General features: G+C 43.8%; 1 protein-coding gene across 4 annotated transcripts in view; it reads left to right on the plus strand.

Annotated features, from left to right (window-relative positions):
* Positions 1 to 431: 431 nt before the first annotated feature.
* The window catches only part of LOC147010331 (limbic system-associated membrane protein-like), an 88,627-nt gene continuing 66,639 nt past the window's right edge, over positions 432 to 22,419 (plus strand). For all 4 annotated transcript variants that reach the window (XM_085859003.1, XM_085859004.1, XM_085859005.1 and 1 more), the window contains exon 1: positions 432 to 657. In XM_085859003.1, the coding sequence (XP_085715129.1) occupies positions 612 to 657 (46 nt within the window). In that variant the 5' untranslated portion in view covers positions 432 to 611. The remainder of the gene's footprint in view (positions 658 to 22,419) is intronic.

The following is a 22,419-nucleotide window of genomic DNA, read 5'->3' on the forward strand; positions in this document are numbered from 1 at the left end:
CAGGAGTATGTGCTGGAGGTGCACACACCTTGTTACACTGCAGAAAACGGCACGTGATACGTGGGCTGGAGGTGGGGATTTGGGGGAGATGGAGGTTTGGGGAGGGGTTATGTCAAATTCACGTTTAAGGATTCCCTGAAGATAACAGCATATTATATGAATTGGTTGTGATTACAGGAACAAGTCCAGACACCATGGATTGTACAAAGGACAAGAAGAGAACAATGAGGAGCAAAAACAGGTTCCGTTTGACGATAAGGATTGAGTGTGGGAAAGGAGTGATGATTGTTGTTGAATCGAAGAGCTGCTGTGGGCATGTGGGTGGAGGGAGGTTGGCAGCACGATGGATGCAGCAGGGAGGGGAAGGAGGGAAGGAGAGGAAGGCGGACGGAGAGAGGGGAAACCATTGGTGGAAAAGCGGGTGTGCAGACGGGATAAAGGGTGGGAGGAGGGACCGAGAGAGAGGAGAGAGAGGAGATAGAGGCGAACAGTCGGACACATCGGATTCGAGTGTGATTTGAGTGCGAGTGGGTGAAGGAGTGCGAGTGCGTTGCCGTGACTTGCAGCTCCCCTTACTGTGTGCACTGCTGCACCCTGAGCCCGTGCAGAAGATGGAAATGGCTCTTTGGAGATGCGTTTTCATCATATTACTGAAAGGTAGTTGCACTTCATCTTTTCAAATCTGTCATCCCTTCCTCATCCTCACTTAGCTCACCTCCTCCATCTCACCTATCTTGCAAAGTCATATGCCTCCTGAACCATGCTCTCGAGCCAGCAGAATGCCTCATTGCTTCACCATCATCATGACACCACACCTCATCCACACACCGCATATTTCTCTTGCTGCCAAGTCGGTCTAATCCCGTTATTCCTACACTTCATCTAAATGTCACGTCCACAGGCCAGCCACGCCCTCCCATCGTCCTCATTTGCTCTGCCCACTCAATGCGACGACTCCTCTTGCCCTCCTCATCCCACCTTCCATCACGTGCTCACCATTCGTCAATAAACATCATCACCAGTACTCAGTCCACATCACAACAACCCACCTCCCCTGCTTGCCTCGTTAACTCACCTCTTACCATTCACTGTTATTAGTCTTAATCTCATTTATTCACTTGTGAGGTGTTCTTTTTTTTTTTTAGTGTAAAAGCAATGATCCATTTCAATTGTCACCATGGAAACGACACTTTCTCCCAAGGCCGGGGTTCTATCTTTACACCTGTATATCACGAATACATTCTTTATTACAGTATTATTTTAATAATAATAATAATAATTATTCTTATTACTGTTATTACTTTTCACATTTAATTTTAAATCTTAAATGAATTTAGGACATTATCATCGCCATCACCATCATCATCTTCTCTTCAATCATCACAACCACAATAATCACTACCATTATCACTCCAGCCACCTGCCACAATTACCACAACTACTATCATCATCACTACAATCATCACCACCCCTAACATGATCCCCACGACAATGATTGTCATTATCAATCCCCACGACTCAGCAATCATTATCAGCACCATCATAACTCTTACCATGATCCCCACTACCATGATCCCCACTTCCATAATATCCACAGCCATAATCACCACTAAAATCATCATCATCAACATCAACAACACCATCAGTACCATGATCATCAATGCCATCACCATCATTATTCTTACCATGACACCCACGATCACGATCCCCACTTCCATCATTTCCACAGCCATCATCACTACTAACTTCATCACCTGCACCATCATCTTCAGCAGCATGATCATTCATACTATCACCATAACTCTTACTGTGACCCCCACTATCATGATCACCACTTCCATCATTCCCACAGCCATAATCACCAGGACCGTCATTCCTACTAAAATAATCACCAGTGCAATGATCACCAATAACGTCATCCCCACTATGTAAGGGTCCCAACAATTGTAGGAAAGTTTTTTTGTGGGACATTGAAGGAAGTTGTGCAATGAAGGTGTACTTTTTGATAATTATAGACGATCACATCACATTATGCTCGTAAATCTAAAGGTGTTGTGTTGAATATTATATTGGAATCAACTTGAGATGATTGTCTTACACGACAGAGCACATACATTTGAAATACTCCAACTGTTGAACGGAGAATAACATTAGCAGAAGGGTGGTGGTAGTGGTGGTGGTGAGATTGGGGGGGGGGGAGAGGAGCGGCGAGGGGGTGATTTAAGTCAGGTCCACAGGAAGACGTCTCTTTTGACCTCTTGTCAAACGTGTGCCACTGTGGTTGCTGTACAGTAGTGATGATGTCATTTTGTTTTGATTCATTGCTTCTAGTGGGAAAAAAAAACGATATGGAATTGTTCTACAAGAGTACTTGGGACACAAGGATACACACAAGGAACTGTGGTGCAGGAGGAGGCTATTCTGCCCATCATGCCCGCACTGCACCAACCCCAGTATCGTTACACATCCACACAATCCAATATCCCCAGACCCCCTATATCTCCAATGCATTTAGGTACCCATCCAGAACCCATTTAAACCTGTCCACCTTCTCTGCTGCCACTACTTTTCCTGGGAGACCATTCTAACCATTCTCCGACTGAAAGACCCTTCCTTGCCTTAAAACTGTCCCAACTCTCATAATCTTTGCCCTCAAGCTATTCCCCCTGGTCCTAACACTGTCCGCATTGTTGATAAACTGCACTGCACCTATCTTGTCCACATCCTTCATTATCTGAAACATCTCAGTCATATCCTCTTGTAATCGCCTCCTTTCTAATGTATAAAGTCCGGTCTCCTTCAACCGCTCATCGTAGCTTAGTCGAGCTCACCTGAAGTCAATCTCGTAGCTCGACGCTGTATCTGCTACATTGCAACTATATCGTTCCTCGACGAGGCCTCACTCAATCTACCTTAATCTTACTGTGCAGTTAAAGCTACCTCACTTGATTTATAATTTATCCCTCGATTAATCCAACCTAAAACCGTGACCTTTACCTCTCGCTGCCTGGCATTGTGCTGCCTGCTTACTTCCCGTATATATTACCACTTCCAGATCCTTCTCCTGTGTGACACGCTCAAAAATTACCCCTTACATCCTGTAATCTCTATTTTCATTGTTCTTTCCCATCCCCAACACCTTACACTTGCTCAGGTTAAATTACATCTGCCAATCTTTTTCCCATCTATACAAGTATCAATACTTTCCTGAACCTGATCACCACCCCCTCTGCTATCCACCTCACCTCCAAGCTTTGTGTCATCCACAAATTTGGAAAGCTTTCTCTTTTCCCCATTCTCCAAATCGTTGATGTAAATATTGAATAGTAATGGTCCGAGTACTGATCCCTGAGATACCCCACTACTTACATCCTCCCACTCGCAGCCAATCCTTGCTTCCCATCACTAAGCCAGGTTCCAATCCAATCATCTACCTGACCAGCCACTCTACAAGCCCTCACCTTGTCCAACAACCTCCGATGTGGTCCCTTATCCAATTCCTTCTTAAAGTCGAGATATACAGAGTGGCCTGAAAGTCGCATTTACCCGCTATATTTCTCACACCTCGCCGCCATGGCATGCGGCAACACTGACTCAGGAGAATGATGCAGCACATACAGATACAGATAGAGAGTTCATAGAACACCTTATCCTGCAGAGTGTTCAGGTATATAATTAAATTGAAATTAAATAATAATGATTTTAAAGGTTGTATTCAAAAAATTCCAGAAGTTTAGCACTGTTTATGGTGTCTTATATACCAGCTCGTTTAACATGCCCAAGCATTGATAAACCGAAGGGGTTTTGGAGTGCCAAAAGGTGATTTGTGTTCTACAGTGTTCAAGTACTGTATAATGTAACCAGGTGGTAAAATGTGAAATACCACCGAAATGTAACAGAGTCCCGTTGGAGTTAGAGAGTTGGCCATGTCCAGTTGTGAGTGGAACTCACGGAAGCTCAGGGGGCATGGCGCCTGAGACTGAGATGGACTGAGACGGCCAGGACTTTATGGAAAGCCTGGACGAGGCTGTGTTGGAGGCCATCTTAGGGAAGAGCCATCTTAAGGGAAGAATCCCGGAGAGGATCGTCGTGTCGGTTTAGCGAGGAAATGCAACACGCGATTGTCCACTACCGCTCTTGCTGCGGGTTTTGTCTCGACTTTGTTTTGTGAAGTTCTGATTAAAGTTCCAAAGTTTTCTTTTGCGACTCGACAGCAAAATTATTCCAGATGAAGTAACCGCAAACAAGTTTGTGCATCTGAGTCTACCGGGCAACGTATAATTAAATTGAAATAAAATAAACATTTTAAAATATGTAGAAAAATACAAATCCAGAAGTTTACCACCGCTGATGCACCATCTTTTACACCACCCGATGTAACACGTTACATCAGTTCTTCATGCCTGTTGTTTGTGTCCTTCATGACGTCCTTATACACAGAAAGTTTCCTGTTTGGAATGATTTTCTATTTTGTTTGACAGACAGACAGACAGACAGACAGAGTAAAAATATTATCTTGCTCCCCTCTGGGCATGTGCGTTTGGGATGAATTTAGAGCCAAAGTATTGTTAAACTCCAGGTTCATTTTCCGATATTTGTGTTTAAAATAAAACATTCAATTGAAATCAAGTTGTTCCTCAATCATAAACTGACGTTCGTGGATGGACAGATGGACTGAAGTGAACCAAATGCTTGACCGATTCCCTCCCTTGGTAGAATCCCTTTAAAATAAATAAATGAATAAAAATCACCCCCACACCCCAAACCCTGCAAATGCTCCCCCAAATAATTTACACCTTTTAAAAGTTCAGAGTAGACGCAGCCCACATCATTATCCCACCCCCCTCCCAACCAATATTCCTGGCCCACAACGAGACAAATCATCATCCAACATTCCATCAATATCCCCCATGCTCACCCCCATAAAAACAACACAAAACTTTAATATCCTTGTGACAAAATGGTGAGTCAATATATTCAATTCCCTTATCCGCTGTTAAAAAAACACTATCTCCCTGGTCACCCCCCCCCTTTCCCCATCCCCACATTATCCTCCTCATCCAACACGTGTTGGGGGTGATGTGGGTGGCATGGGGATTCAGCAAGTGGGGTGGCATGACTGGTGTGGAGAGTGTGGGTGATGATGGGAAAACCGAATGTGCTACCGATGTTGGCCCATCACTGCCCCCATAATCCACACTACCATCCGTGTGCACACTCACAGCACTCCCATCACTTCTTGCACGCACAATACCACGACTGCACCAACTGCAACCCCAATGCCATCACCCTCGTTTGAACCCTCCCACCCCCAACCATAACACTCCCAACACTCGTTATGCCACCCCACCTCCACTGACACTCTTACCTGTACCCATCACAACCAGACTGGCACCTTCTCCCTCTGCACATAATCAGTAGCACATTTAGTACTCTCAAAATCACCCACACCCTCCACACCAGCCATGCCACCTCACCTGCTGAACCCTCATGCCACCCACACCCCCAACAACGCATGCACCAACACCTATCATAGACTCACCGAACAAGCTCAATCGACTTTCTTCATCCAACACCCCCACCCCCTGACAAATCCAGCAAAGATGTTAACCCTTTCCTTATTTTGTCCACTCTGAAACGAGCCACCTCCAAGCATTTCTAACAGGAAAGAACCCCCCCCCCCCCAGTCTCTACCAACCCAAACATCTCCCACATACAACGTCCAAAACAGGACATTGATGATGAGCATTCGTGAATTTGTCATCGGCCTTGCTGATATAATTGAGTGACGTGCGCAGTCTTGTCCTTTTCTTCCTTGGGGTTTTACTCCCTGGCACCACCACCGGCAGTGGGCCAATCACCACCATTCCCAGCCGACACGACACCCGAGAGACCCATCTCTCCAACGTCACTCCTCGATGAGTACCCTTTGTTAGATGTACTCCTTCCATACCTGTCTTCCACCTCCAAGCCAATACGCTCATCTCCATGATCCTCACCTTCACCATTACTGTGCCCTCCATCAATGCCATGTGCATCCACATCGCTGACTCCTCTACCACATGGCTTCTCTCCTCGAGAGTGGTTCACATGAGGCCACTCAGAGCCGTCGGTAGAGAAAATTTCCCCATGTCATCAATTCACCTGTTGGTACAAGAGCCAAACTGTTGCCCCAGGCAATTCTTATTGAAGACATCACACTCAGACCTGCTGTCAGACCTGCTCCAAGGGAATCTCCGTTGAATCACCAGCTTTACACAGGCCAGAGTGCCGGAGATCGCACCGCAGTCTCTCCCTCCTGAGCCTGACAGTAACAAGCCACATTAGCGGCTCCAATTTTGTGACGGGCATTTATGATATCGAGTGGATCCAATTTGTCATTCACTAAATAGTCAAATTGGTTCTAATGGCGCCGAAACCTATTTTCATTTTTCCCGTCATGATGCCTCTGTAAGTGCCGAATGGTGCACTTCTGAGTTGCATTTTATTTACTAGAAATGGACAAGGTGTGTGTGTGTGTGTGTGTGTGTGTGTGTGTGTGTGTGTGTGTGTGTGTGTGTGTGTGTGTGTCATGTTTTTTTTTATGGAATTCTACTGGAGCTTTCTGATGTGTAGTGTGATACACCAAAATGATCATCATGATTACCTGAGTTGATTAGGCTAATTAACTACAAAGAACCTGCAAGAATTCCCGCGTTTTAAACTCACGGCGTGTTAAGGTGTATATTGCAGCTTAATAGGTCCTTCCGTGACATGGCATTCTAATTACGAAATAAATTACAAAAATAATGAAAACATTGTAACAAAGCATATATTAATTTAAACTAATAATATTTACACAAATAATAATAGCAGTATCATTCGGCAATAATAATAATAACAAACATAATATAATCCCTGCCTTGGCCCAAGAACATCTGGTCTTGGTGAAAGGCAAGCTAATGCCCAAGCAGTACAGCAGGCGGGTATGCTTACAAGGCTTGAAGAACAATGAAAATTTGGTCCAATGGACCAATGGGCCCACAAATTTACCAAACGTAGCACTTACACAGTGCAATGCGCGATACAAGATGGTGGCCTTCCTCCCTGAGGCACTATTTCCTAGTTTCAAGTGCGACGTGCTGGTAACTCTTGGCTCTGATGCATAAAATCACATGCTGGTGTAATGGACCTGAACAGGCTTCATGTCACCGCCAGGACGTCCTTCAGCTCTGTTACTGCACAAGGCTTTGACAGCACGTCCCACCACAATGTTCCTGAGTTTCAACTCTCAATCCCAGTCGGACGGCTCACAATGATTAGCCACCATCTGCCATCTTCTTTTTGGTGACCTTTCTCCTTCTTTTGCGACATAAATGAAGCACATGTTGTAGATGATAAAGGAGATTGAGTCGAGGCTGAAGAAGCCTTCTCCTTGTCAAACAATACTGGTCCCTTTGGGCCAAAAACGAAAAAGGAAAATGGAAAAGTAATGAGGGAAATATACAAGTCTAGTGCAGGGGAATTGGGTGTGTGGGTCTGGGGTGTTGTCTTGTAAAGTGGTGTGGAAGCATGCTAACACAAAAAAACACCATATCTTGTTAAACTTAATGAAAGTACAGGATTGGAGTCATTTTTGGTTTAATACCCAGGAGGGGAACCGAGAGTTTCCATTTCACAACAGGTACACCGCAGGTACACCACCTCCACTTAATCGACCGGTCCTTTGTGTGAATGGGTGTGCATATGCTCATGTCCTCTGTTGGTTTGAGTCTTTCATTCCTGAAGTCGGAATTGATAAGTAGAGATGACATTTTAACATTCTGCTACTCTGTTTACTGAGTGTGTATCCTTGTGGATACACTGGCACCAAACCAACCGTGATAGCTGTCTTAACTGGCACCAAACCAACCGTGATGGCTGTCTTAACTGGCACCAAACCAACCGTGATGGCTGTCTTAACTTGCACCAAACCAACCGCGATGGCTGTCTTAACTGGCACCAAACCAACCGTGATAGCTGTCTTAACTGGCACCAAACCAACCGCTATGGCTGAGTCTTAACTGGCACCAAACGAACCGCTATGGCTGTCTTAACTGGCACCAAACTAACTGCTATGGCTGTCTTAACTGGACCCAAACTAACCGCTATGGCTCTCTTAATTGGCACCAAACTAACCGCTATGGCTGTCTAAACTAGCACCAAACTAACTGCTATGGCTGTCTTAACTGGCACCAAACTAACCGCTATGGCTGTCTTAACTGGCACCAAACTAACTACTATGGCTGTGTCTTAACTGGCACCAAACCAAGCACTATGACAAGTCTTAACTGACACCAAACGAACCATGAGAACTTGGTGTTGCTTGTCATCTCACTGCTAATCGTGAATGTTCGTGGCACCTATTTACAAACAGGAAGACAAGGTGTGACTCACAATTAGTAGTTAGGTACTCGGTGAAGTATTGACTCAGTAAAAGCAGTTTCGTGATGGCCGCACTCCTGACTCGGTACAAGCTGGTATGTTCTGCATACAGTAGTGAATGGGTATGTATGTACTGGGTACATTCGTGGTTCGTGACTCAGTCATGGTAGTTAAGTGTTCGTTACATTCATAATGTGGTACTTGTGACTTAGTCCTATGGAATTTAAAATGAATAATATCAGAATGAGGTATTTGCTCTGAGCCCCCCCACCCTCCCACTCTTATGTTCTGCACTTAAGAAGTTCTTTCCATTCAACCTGCCAAGACAGTAGTTTACCTGGTAGGTTCAAGCGACTCCAACAGACGACCCTATTACTAGTCTTGTCATTATTTTGGTAAAAGGGTCTTAATGAGAAAAAATTTTATCAACAAGGGTGAGGCAACACAAAGGTCAACCACATAGGGGTTTTGTAGCCTGGTGTTGGCTCAGTGGTTAGGGTGGAGGCTTGGGATCCGAGGGTCCTGAGTTCAAGCCTCGTTGCCCACTGAATTAATTCACCAGGGGGTTGACTCAGCCTGCCATCCTTCCGAGGTCGGCAAAATGAGTACCAGCTTGCTGGGATGACCGAGTCATTCAAGTATCCTGCATCAGAGTGGTGACCTGTCCAGGATTGTGCCCAATAGCCAAGGAGACTGCTTCGGCAGCACCAACGCTCTGTACAGAGTATGGTCCCAATGGATGGATGGATAGGGGTTTTTCTTTCTCCTGATTTAAATATTTTCCGTTGGTCTCCTTTGCATTCCCATCTCAGCACATAGCTCACAATGCTGGGACTCCATGACGTTAAAATCCCATATAGTCGAACGGTCGTAAACCCAGACTTCATGATGCTTGGGACCCTATGAGGTTCAAATCCCATATACTCTGTGTTCCCATATACACACAGAGTTCATGATATTTAGACCACATGGGGTTCAAATCCCATGTACTGTGTTTGTGTTGCTACATAAACACAGAGTTCATGATATTTAGACCACATGGGGTTAAAATCCCATATACTGTGTTCATGTTGCGACATAAACACAGAGTTCATGATATTTAGACCACATGGGGTTCAAATCCCATATACTGTGTTTGTGTTCCCATATACACACAGCGTTCATGATATTTAGACCACATGGAGTTCAAATCCCATATACTGTGTTCGTGTTCCCATATACACACATAGTTCATGATATTTAGACCACATGGGGTTCAAATCCCATATACTGTTCGTGTTCCCATATACACACAGCGTTCATGATATTTAGACCACATGGAGTTCAAATCCCATATACTGTGTTTGTGTTCCCATATACACACAGCGTTCATGATATTTAGACCACATGGAGTTCAAATCCCATATACTGTGTTCGTGTTCCCATATACACACATAGTTCATGATATTTAGACCACATGGGGTTCAAATCCCATATACTGTGTTCGTGTTCCCACATAAACACAGAGTTCATGATATTTAGACCACATGGGGTTCAAATCCCATATACTGTGTTTGTGTTCCCATATACACACAGCGTTCATGATATTTAGACCACATGGAGTTCAAATCCCATATACTGTGTTCGTGTTCCCACATAAACACAGAGTTCATGATATTTAGACCACATGGAGTTCAAATCCCATATACTGTGTTCGTGTTCCCATATACACACATAGTTCATGATATTTAGACCACATGGGGTTCAAATCCCATATACTGTGTTCGTGTTCCCACATAAACACAGAGTTCATGATATTTAGACCACATGGGGTTCAAATCCCATATACTGTGTTCGTGTTCCCACATAAACACAGAGTTCATGATATTTAGACCACATGGGGTTCAAATCCCAAGAACTGTGTTCATGTTCCCATATACTGTTATAGATTCGGTGGTGGTGGGATTCGCACCCTACTCTTGACAGCCAAATGTTGAAGATTCGGCGTCACTTAACAACACCGCCGTTTCCGGGGTCATAACGCCGTCTAGTTTAACACAGGTCTCAGGTCACGTGCCTCGGATCGCGATACCAAAGTACACCTGGGCCTTACCAGTTTGGAAAATAGACCCCAGCTGCAGACTGGGTTTGTCAGAGACCGAGCGAAGTCTGCCAGTCCGTAGCCTGTTTCGTTTTAAATACAAATCGAGCAGATTGTTCCTCAGCACGGCACGAATAAACTCAAGGCAGCAACTTTCGTATGAATCAGCCAGATTTATTGGGGACACATCGGGGAAACACAACACAAGCAAAGCATTCACGAACGTTATCATTCATCTATAACCCACTCTTAACTAGGGAGCTACGGATACGGGTTTTGAAGGGGACCCTAGCGAAATACACCTTAGACAACATGCAGACAACATGCAGACAAACACGGAGTACTTCGTGATGCCTCATGGACGAGAGGAAAAGTGTTGAAGGCACGAATGCAGCTCGTGACAAGCCGATGTCAACGGATTCGAGCACCCAAGTTCGAGCATGCAGCGTGGCAAGATGGCTCTCGTACTCCTTGTCCTGGCATTACTCGCGCATGCCGCGGCGCGTCCAGCCCCCGTAAGGTCGACGGCACAAGAGCGAAAGATCTATGGTGTATTCCAGCTGGTTTCTCACAAGATCCAGTCGACAAATCCAGGCCTGGACTGTTCACCAGACTAGGCGAAATCAGGGTGTTGGGCTCTGCAGGCGGATCGATGGGATCACAAGATGTGTCGAGCCGTGCCGTGAGTAAGGACAGTCAGAGGCTCCGTGACTGGACTCAGGATCAACCTGTGGATGACCTCAGGCTGGATCCATAACCGAGGAGGAACAGCCGGCCAAACCACTCTTCACAAAGCCGATCCCCGACTCACACAGCAGCCAGTTCCTCTTGCCTTTCGGGGCCGGCCTCTCTCACGAAGCCGATTGCAGACTACAGCCGTCCCTCTTGAAGCAGATCGCCAACCGACTCGATGCAGTTTCTATCCTCATACAGCAGATCACCAACTTGACACAAGCAGTTTCTCCCTTGCCTTCTTGGGGCTCGCTCTTCTAGACCGCTTCCGGGGATACGTGATTGGTCCATCGCCCGAGCCTGCAACAGTTCTCCGCCAATGGGTTGCCGACACGTCTTGTTCGTGCCGACACGCCGACTCAGGGCGCCGGGTCAGGGCTGGTTAGGAGGGGGGTAAGAAGAAAACGATGCCTCTCCGTACACCACCACTGTACGAACAATGGGCAGCCTGCTACACCTCCCGACACACATGTAACGTCCGATTACCAAACAACCTGGCTAAACATGCATTTAAGGGGGGATCGAGGCTAATCCTATATTTAATAACCCACTAAGGGCCCATTTCCACAACAATACACACAGAGTTCATGATATTTAGACCACATGGGGTTCAAATCCCATATACTTTGTTAGTGTTCCCATATACCCACAGAGTTCATGACGCTGGGACCCCATTTGGTTCAAATCTAATATCCATGCATAATGGGACACCAATACCAAATTTGAATTTGTCACGTACATCAAATGGCTGATATGGATCAAAAATGACCAAGTTCATATTTTTAAAATTGGAGTTAACTTGGCATAAAGTGGCCATTTTTGGTTTTCAAAATGGCCACCAAAGTTTGTTCACATCATAATTGTGCACACAATATAATTGATAGACTACTCAAACTCAATCCTGTTTTCCTACATGCCCATGTTTCTGAATGGTTAGGTAGTACAGTATACATATGTTATAGTACCTTAACGTTGGTATGGCATATTGTTACATGGAAGAGGGAAGGACGGGGGGTGGGGGGGGGGAGGGGTGGACAGTATGGTGTTTCTCTCCAGACGTGTCTGGGCAGGGTTTATCTCCGGGTATGTCCAAGCAGTGCTTGTCTCCAGACGTGTCCGTGGATGTTCATGTCCAGAATGTCAAACAATGTGCAAATTGAACAAATGAACACTTTTCTTAGTCGTCGGAACTGCTGCTCAGGTCAATGCTGCATTCTAAATTTTGAAATTCGGTTTAGGTGAAGAGAATCAAGAGGTTATCCCATTTGAGCTGTAATGCTTATAATGTCCAGAGAGTTGGATTCGCACATTATTTGATACTCCAGATGGTGGTTATCTCCAGACCTATCCAGACAGTGGTTATGTCCGGGCGGTGGTTATCTCCGGACGGGTCCAAAATTTCCATGTTCACTTTGCTCAATAGACCTTGCTCATTTCTGTAATGCGTCCAATATGCTAAAAATATTTGAAAACCAATCACCAGAGAGAGTACCGATTCATGACGGTTGAGAATGCGGATTCAAAGAAACCAAAGTGTACAACAGCAACAAGTTTGCTTTTGCAATCGATGATTGAAAGCACTTTCGCCCCGGTAATGCCCCGGTACGCTGCCTTCCCTTCTCCCCTCATACTGCGTCAGCGAAGTGATCGGTGGTATTTGCTAGTGTTTCAATATCATCAGCAATATCAGCTTATACTTCACAAAAACAAAAACAAAATCGAAACTAAAGGGAATATTTTGCTTGTAGGCTTCACCCGCCTGTATTTTGTATTTTCAGGACGTATGCTTTGGTTTGACATTTCGTGTGTGTGTGTGTGTGTGTGTGTGTTTACAATTAAGCAAGTGTAGCTGGATGTAACATGTGTATGACATGCAACACAGATGTATGCAATTATTTTCATCATCGACCACATTATTATAACCAAGATGCAGTTTTCTCTTCAAATAAAATTAGGGAGATACTGAGTCTGAAATGTTGATATTCGTGTTCATCTTTGGTTGCAAACCACATATGTGAGCCTACTGCACAAAAGCAACCTTCTTCAATGTGCAAAATAGAGAAAAAACATTCAATAACGTCAGTTAACGTAACGTCAGTTAATATAACGTCAGTTAATGTAACGTCAGTTACCGTAACATCAGTTACCAACATGTTCATGTTAAAATGGTAATAGCTCAGAACACACCTGCCCAAATTCCTTACTTCATTGCACACTTGTGGTCCACTACCCAAGCATACTCGAACATATCACTCATCCTGCAGGTAGCTCAGGAACATGAGATATCTGAAAAAAACAGATGAAGTACCAGGTTTTTCTGTGTCCGTTTAATGCAACATCAGGAACCATTGACTGTTTGTGGGAGAAGAGGTGCAGTTAGTCTGAAGAACTATAATCCTGTATTTCCTGGCTACGTTGAAAACCATCAAAAAAAATCGCCACGCCAGTTTTACTTTATTAGTTACTGGCAAATAGAACCAGTCACTTTGCTGATGGGAACATTGGGATGAGGGAGAAAGAGGAAGGGGGAGAAAGAGGGAGGGGGGAGCGAGGAGGGGTGGAGAGTGAGGAGGAGGTCGGGAGGATTGGTGGGGGAGCTCGGAGATGGTGAGGAAGAGTGGTGCAAGGAAGAGAGGGGAAGAGCGAGGGAGGGAAGAGCAGTGTCTCACCAAATGCCACTATACACTGTGGCAGGGGGTGGGAGTAAGGAGGATGGTTGAGAGCGGAGAGGGGAAATGGGGAGTGGGTGGGGTTTGGAAAGAGGTAAGCATGAGGGTAGGGAATTCTGTACTTCTGTTTGGTATGGGGACATAAGGGGGGAAAGAGGGAAGGGCTTTCTACTTGTGTTTGGTAGTGGGACTTATGGAGAAGGGGGAAGGGGGTGTGGTGGTAGTACAGGATTGAATGAAATAGGGTGTGTAAAAACAGCACATTAATACAGCACAAGGAGACCTCCCAGAGCTGTCCATTGGGGGAGAAGGGGTTTTTTGAGGGGAGAGGGTTTGGGAGGAGGCAAGCATGAGGGGGGGGGTGGAAGAGGGAATGGCGATAAAACATGCCCAAACAGCCACACTTTTTTTTATAAACCGCCGGGTTCGATATAAAACCGGGCAGGAGCATTTAAAACCCACTCGAGCTACCTAGCAAAGGCCTGCCTGCATGTATGCATGCTAGCAGATGCAGCGACCTTTGCACACCTCCGCTTGGTCTACTCCGAATCTGATTCGTACATGCTCTCTTATGGGAAGCCGTTTTAAATTCAAAACTAGTCATTCAATAAGAGAGGGAGAGAGGTGGGGAAGGAGGGAGAGGAGAAGAAAGGGGGGCAGAGGGGGAGGGATTGGAGAGGGAAACAGGAGTGAGGGAGAAAGAGGGGGGAGGGGGAGATATGAGAGGAGAGCAGAGGGGGATTTCCGGCAGATGTGATGGCCAGTTTAACGTCCATCCGAGAGACAGTACACACATTGATGACTCACCCTGCCTGTGGAACCAGGATGACAGTTTATAGCTGTGTCGGGATTAGAACCCAGGCTAGACAGGTCAGAGCAAGAGTGCATACCTCTCGGCTATCCTGCCGTGATGTGGCGATTCATTGTTTTGGAAGAACTGAAAACATTTTTTTACTCATTGTAATTATATAATATATTTTGCTTCCTAACTCCGGAGATTTCACAGTGGAGAACCGAGCTGCTGTATCGCCATGGAAGCTTATAGAGATCGAAGCTCGAAGAGCACTCGCCAAGTGGCTTCAGCGCTCAAGCAAGCACTCCACAAAACAGTTGAAGAAAGTTTTAAAAACAAAACATTTAATTTTTCCCTCCGTCACCGAAGGTGAAGGAGGTTATGTTTTCACCCCTCCGTGTCTGCTTGTGTGCCTGTTTGTCTCTCTGTGTGCAGGATATCTCAAAAAGTTGTGGATGGATTTGGATGAAACATGCTGGACAGGTTGGGTGTGTGACAAGGACGAATTGATTCGATTTTGGTGAAGATCCGAATCCAGATCTGGATACGACAATTATTTAATTTTTAAAGTTATTCTTCACCATTGAGAGATAGGGCCAAAATGATATCGTACTGTATAGCATGATATCTCAAACATGTATTGGGCCTGATATGTTCTCGTGGATCAGGCATTACATGGCGGAGGTATGCACTCTACCGAGTGCCCTTATAGTTTCATATGTATCTGTCTATGTCAAAGCTGTTAGGGTCATATAACGAAAGAAGATTGTACAAACAGAGGAAAGACGGTGTAAAATGAAATTGCACATTTTCAGCGAGCGAGCCACCGCTTGGGGTTCAAATCCCATTTCCTGTGATGAAATCCCATATACTATGTCAGTGTTTCCATGTGAACCCATAACCCAGGATGCTGGGACCCCATGAGGTTGAAATCCCATATACTGTGCTTATTAATTTCTTCCTTGCCTTCCTGATTCCTTGTAATTCCTGTTTATCAGTATTTTGGTCTCGTGTCCTTATCCAGCACATGACGTCCGCAAATCTTCATGATCCATGAATCTCATATTGGTGTCTAATGGACGAATCGTCCTGTAAACATGTTCAAATCTTTCCTCAATAATCCATGTAATCCTTGCCTTTTCAATCCGTAACATTGAATGCATTTTATGTGTTATTTAATGGAATTATCTGAACTCTCTATTCCTCCGCCACTACGGTTTTCCATCTCTGCTCACCTTATATTCCCTTCCCACACCATGTTTGTTTTCTCTATTCCTTGTTCCAGTGACGGTGACACTCACTTGATCTTGACCTATTAGCTTGTCCTTTTCCTGCCTGAACATAATAGATTTGTCGCCGAACGAGGTTTCCTTGTACAGTTCCCTTGAACATGCAATCTGTGAGCTGTTAAAAGAGCAAAATTGAAGAGCTGTTGGGATGTGATGGAAACGGTTTGGGAATCTTTGAAGAGTCTTAACTTTGATTACATGACATGCTTGTGATGAGTTTTCTTTTGTCTTTTGAGAACAGTGAAATATTGAAACATAGGATTTTGTTTTGAACATCGGCGTCCCTTATAACTTTTGTCACCGTTTTACTTTTAGCAATTGGTCTCGCTGTCGACAGACATTAGTCTGTGATTGAGGAATTACTTACAATTGCACCACTTCCCTCCCTATTGCATCTGCAGGTGCTGCATGACGTCATCACAAGGTGTGATGACGTGACGACGTGGTGCCGAAAGGACGTGCACAATTTGTTAGTTCGCGAAAAAATATTTTGCCAAGTATGTTGGTCTCTAGCGTTTGTCTGTCTGTCTGTCTGTCTGTCTGTCTGTCTGTCTGTTTGTTTGTCTGTCTGTCTGTTTGTTTGTTTGTCACACGATATTTGGCCATAGTTTTCAAGCAATCGTTCTGAAATTTTTAGTGTATTGAAGATTTTTTTGGTGAAGATCTGAATCCGGATCTGCATTTGAGAATTTTTTAGTGATTCTTCACCATCGAGAAATATGGCCAAAAAACGATATATAACAGAATATCTCAAAAGATGATGGATGGATTCACACGAAACATGGTGGACAGGTTGGGAGTGCCACGAGGAAGAAGTGATTTGATTTTGGTGAAAATCCAAATCCGGATCCAGATACGAGAATTGTTTTTTTAATTTTAATTACACAAATAATCAATCAATTATTGTACACCGCACCCTTACAATACCATCTCCATGTGTTGAAGCCTCCCAAGCAATGTCACACATGGGAAGAAGTGTTATTATTATATTTTTTTCATGGGGACAGTTCACTTTGAATGTAGCTCCTAATACACGCAATGTACATTCTCTTCTTATACACACTATGTACATTCCCTTCTTATACACACTATGCATATTCCCTTCTTATACATGCTATGTACATTCCCTTCTGAAACACACTATATACATTCTCTTCTTATACACACTATGTACATTCCCTTCTGAAACACACTATGTACATTCCCTTCTTATACACACTATGTACATTCCCTTCTTATACACACTATGTACATTCCCTTCTGAAACACACTATATACATATCTTTCTTATACACGATATGTACATTCCCTTCATTTACACACTATGTACATTCCCTTCTTATACACACTATGTACATTCCCTTCTTATACACATGCTATGTACATTCCCTTCTTATACACGCTATGTACATTCCCTTCTTACACACACTATGTACATTCCCTTTTTACACACACTATGTACATTCCCTTCTTTTACACACTATGTACATTCCCTTCTTATACACACTATGTACATTCCCTTTTTACACACACTATGTACATTCCCTTCTTATACACACTATGTACATTCCCTTCTTACACACACTATGTACATTCCCTTCTTATACACACTATGTACATTCCCTTCTTACACACACTATGTACATTCCCTTTTTACACACACTATGTACATTCCCTTCTTTTACACACTATGTACATTCCCTTCTTATACACACTATGTACATTCCCTTTTTACACACACTATGTACATTCCCTTCTTATACACACTATGTACATTCCCTTCTTACACACACTATGTACATTCCCTTCTTATACACACTATGTACATTCCCTTCTTACACACACTATGTACATTCCCTTCTTATACACACTATGTACATTCTCTTCTTATACACACTATGTACATTCCCTTCTTATACACATGCTATGTACATTCCCTTCTTATACACACTATGTACATTCCCTTCTTATACACACTATGTACATTCCCTTCTTATACACACTATGTACATTTCCTTCTTATACACACTATGTACATTCCCTTTTTACACACACTATGTACATTCCCTTCTTATACACACTATGTACATTCCCTTCTTACACACACTATGTACATTCCCTTCTTATACACATGCTATGTACATTCCCTTCTTATACACTCTATGTACATTCCCTTCTTACACACACTATGTACATTCCCTTCTTATACACACTATGTACATTCCCTCCTTACACACACTATGTACATTCCCTTCTTACACACACTATGTACATTCCCTTCTTATACACACTATGTACATTCTCTTCTTATAAACACTATGTACATTCCCTTCTTATACACACTATGTACATTCCCTTCTTACAAACACTATGTACATTCCCTTCTTATACACACTATGTACATTCTCTTCTTATAAACACTATGTACATTTGCCTTCGTATAGTTGTGGTCAACTCCTCACCTTGCCCTGTGGAGTTTTAAACTTTAAAAACTTTCCCCTTTGAACAGGTGAGAGATGTGGGTGGGTCTTTCTTTATTATCTTGCCAAAGCAAGATATGTTACTCGATTGGTTTGTTTGTTTTTTTGTTTATATATTTATATATTTGTCTGTTACAATTGATTTTCAACTTTCAACTTGCTCTCCAAATCACAGTTCTAAACCAATGGCTCTCAAACTTGACATGTATACTCGTGAGCGCAATTGCTTTCAACACCCAAAATTTCGAAGGTCAAGGTCAAAGGTCAAGGTCACCAGAAGGTCAAACATCAAAATCAACAAAACCCCTAGCTTTTGAGTAAATTTTATCAGATCATCTCCAAACTTGGTGGATATATAGCATATCAATAGGCGCTCAGCTGATTAGTTTTTAGTGGCGATCGGCCTTGACTTTCATGGTTAGCGCCTGAGGTCGAAGTTGACCTTCATGAAGGTCATTCTTAAATTTTTTACTAACAATATCGAGTAGTACCTCAAATTGAAGTCCAAGAAGAGTGTTTCTCAGATATATAAAAAATTCGTTGTTATGATGTCATTTGATGACGTTATGACGAAAAAACTGATTTTTCATAAAAAATGAAACTCTCAAATCAAGGTCTTTTGGCAAGATAACCTTTGGCCTAAGGCCAAGGTACGCTTTTCATTTATATATTGACTGCTTTTGACATTTGCACATGGTACATGCTTGGGAACCTCATTGGTATGCATTCGTGTCTGCGCTGTCACTGATGATTCGCCAATAAGTGAAACCGGTCCGGTTGCTGAGGGGGTGTGTGGCATTGGGATTGTTGTGTGTGTACTATGTGGAACGTCTTTATAGCTGTGGAGGAACTCTGGGAAGGGTTCGAAACAGCATTAGCACTTACCTTGTGTCGGTCGTCTTGGGTTGCTCTACGCAGCTTCTTTGGCTAAAGGAGTGTGCGAGGGATCTATTGTTTATAAATAAATAAATATATGTAATCTTCCATAATAGGTGTGTTTATGTTTGTGTGCGTGTGTGTGTGTGTGTCCTCCATAACTCCAAAACCATGAAAATTAGCGAGCGTAAGCTTTGCATGCACACAAAAGGAACTCCAAGGGAGTTAATAAAATTAATGCATGAATAAAAATTGGGTGTTTGGGTTAATTAAAACACCCCTTTGTAAGACAATCAATTGCCACATTTAATGATCCTTTATCAAGGCTCATTCTTGGTTCTCTTGGTGTTATTCACTGGGGTCATCATTGGCCATTTTATTTTTGGCCTGCTCAACAATTCTTTGACTTGAAACAGGCCACAACAGTTTCTTAACGATGAAGTTTTTGTTTGATCATTATATCTACTGTACGAATCACTGGGTACATTGCAACCTTTATAAACGCCTGGAGACGCCAGCATTCGTGGCTATATTTCATTTCCGCACATGCAATAACCTCGAGAATCTCTTAATCTCAGCTGAATTACACAATTGAAACTTCTTTATTGACTCCAGCAGTAGTTCTTACTGCTAAAAATAGTGTTAGTTTTTCCAATTTGGACATTGCTGACATTCTGGGTGTCCCCGGGTGCATGATGTTTATATGATCGATTGGCGATCACTAATCACTTGCCAAGCCAGCCATTCCTTATCAACCATTTTGTTGGAGTGCTTGCTTGAGTGCTTAAGCCACTTGGTGAGCGCTCTACAACATTCACACTGTCACTGAATATATCGATCGACTTGAACAAACTTCAGTGCCCACTCACCTGTGTTAGGCCCCGCGTTGTAGTGCAGTCCCTCGGGAGGTGGCTGGCTCACTGAAAATGTGCAATTTTATTTTCCACCATATATCCCCTTTTTGTACGATCTTTAGTTATACAGCCCTTCACTTTGGCATAGATAGATGCATATAAAAAAAAAATCAAACATTTCATTTGTGAAAGTTTCTTCATCCGTTTTGTTGGATTGCTAACTTAAGTGGTTAAGCCACTCAGTGAGCTCTCCTCAAGCTTCGATGGCGATACTGTGGCGTGGTTCTCCGTGGGGACATTTCTGGAGTTAGGAAGGCAAAATGTATTTGATTGCAATGAGTAAAAAAAGTTTTCAGTTGTTACAAAGCAATGAATCGCCACATCATGGCAGGATAGCTGAGAGGTATGCATGCTGGTTCTAATATGTCTATCCTGGGTTCGTATCCCGACCCAGCTATAAACTGTCATCCTGGTGTTCCACAGGCCGGATGATTCATCAATGTGTGAGCTGTCTCTCAGATGGACATTAAACTGGATGTCACATCTGCCGGAATCCCCCCTCTCCTCTCCGTCCTCCTCTCCCCCCCCCGCTGCACTCTCCCTACCCCTCTCTCCCCTTCCCCTCTCTCCCTCTCCCCCCTCAACCTCCCCCACCTCTCACTGCTCTCCCTCTCTCACCCTCTCCCATCATACTCTCTCTCTCTCCCTCTCTCCCACCCCCCTCTCCTCTTTGCCCTCCCCTCTCTCCCCTCCACTCTCTCCCCTACCCTCCCTTCTCTCCCCTCCCCTCCCCTCTCTCTCCTCCCATCCCCTCTTTCTTCCCCTCTCCTCTCTCTCCCATTCCCTCTTTCTTCCCCTCCCTCTCTCCCATTCCCTCTTTCTTCCCATCCCCTCTCTCCCCTCTCCTCTTTGCCCTCCCCTCTCTCCCCTTCCCTCTCTCCCATCCCTCTTTCTTCCCCTCCCCTTGCTCTCCCCCCTCTTTTGTACTTTTGTTTAAATTTACCTCGCCAGAGGAGGCTGCGGATAATTTTTCCAAACATTGTCGCAAAATGGAAATACTATTTGGGCCCCTAATTGAAACGCAAATGTCATCAATATAAGCAGTCAGCACAAATTTTGGGCCTTCTATGCCCTCCTCATCCTGGAGCATTCACCGCCTAATGGAAGATAACAGTGGTTCATGGGCGATTGCATATAACAGCCCTGAAAGGGGACAGCCTTGTTGAATACCTCATCGAAAGGGAAAAGGAGAGCATAGCCTGTTATTCACTTTCAGCATGGAGTAAGTATCAGTATACAAAAGTTTCACATAGGAGATGAAATATTCTCCAAAACCCATCCCTTTAAGGACAGAAAAAAGTTATTTATGGTCAACATGATCAAAAGCTTTCACTTGATCAATAAACAGTAGCCCATGATTATCATGCAAGTAATTATCACAAGACTATCTCTTACCAAAAAGATGTGATCATGAATATATCTTCCCGGAACACAATAAGTCTGGTCCAGGTGTACAACAGAACCAACTACAACTTTCACACGATTAGCAAGGAGCTTGGAGAAAATCTTATAGTCTGCACACAATAACGACACAGGCTGCCAGTTTTCAACTTTTTGAAGATCCCTGGTTTTTGGTTGTAGACACACAACTGCTCTCCAATGTGAATGCTTTCCTGAAGGACACTTAACAACTCTGATCCAACAAGCTTCCTCAAAGTCTAATAAAACTCTCCGGGTAGGCCATCAACCCCAGGGGCCTTTCCATATTTTAAGCTTCGCATGGCTGCTTCAAGTTCCTCGGCCAAGATTGAGGAGTCAAGCGCTCGTTGCTGGTCCTCTTCAACCTTGGGAAGTCCAGCAATCAGTTCCTGTTTCGCGTCATTTTCCATGCTGCGAGGGGAATAAAGGTTGTAGTAGTAATCTTTTAAGACATCTCTTAATCCTTGCTGAGAGGTTGTTAAGGTCCCATTTAAAGTGAGTATGCCATGGATTTGTTGCATCTTTTTGGTTGAGTTCTCTAAATTGAAGAAGTCTTTGTTTGGCACGTCCAACATCAGATTACTCATCCGCATTCGTACCAGGGTACCCATTGCCCTTTGCTAAACCATTTCAGCAAGCAATTTTCTCTTTGCCCACAGCAACTGATTTCGTGTGTCCTTTCCAGAATCATCATTATTTTGCTCGAGGGAAACTATTTCAGATTTTAACGCATCAATTGAGTGAGATCGCCTATTAGTGGCATA

This window comes from Eptatretus burgeri, chromosome 16 (genome assembly GCF_056783735.1).
Source record: "Eptatretus burgeri isolate ZD-2024b chromosome 16, Ebu_testis_v1, whole genome shotgun sequence".
NCBI classification, from domain to species: Eukaryota; Metazoa; Chordata; class Myxini; order Myxiniformes; family Myxinidae; genus Eptatretus; species Eptatretus burgeri.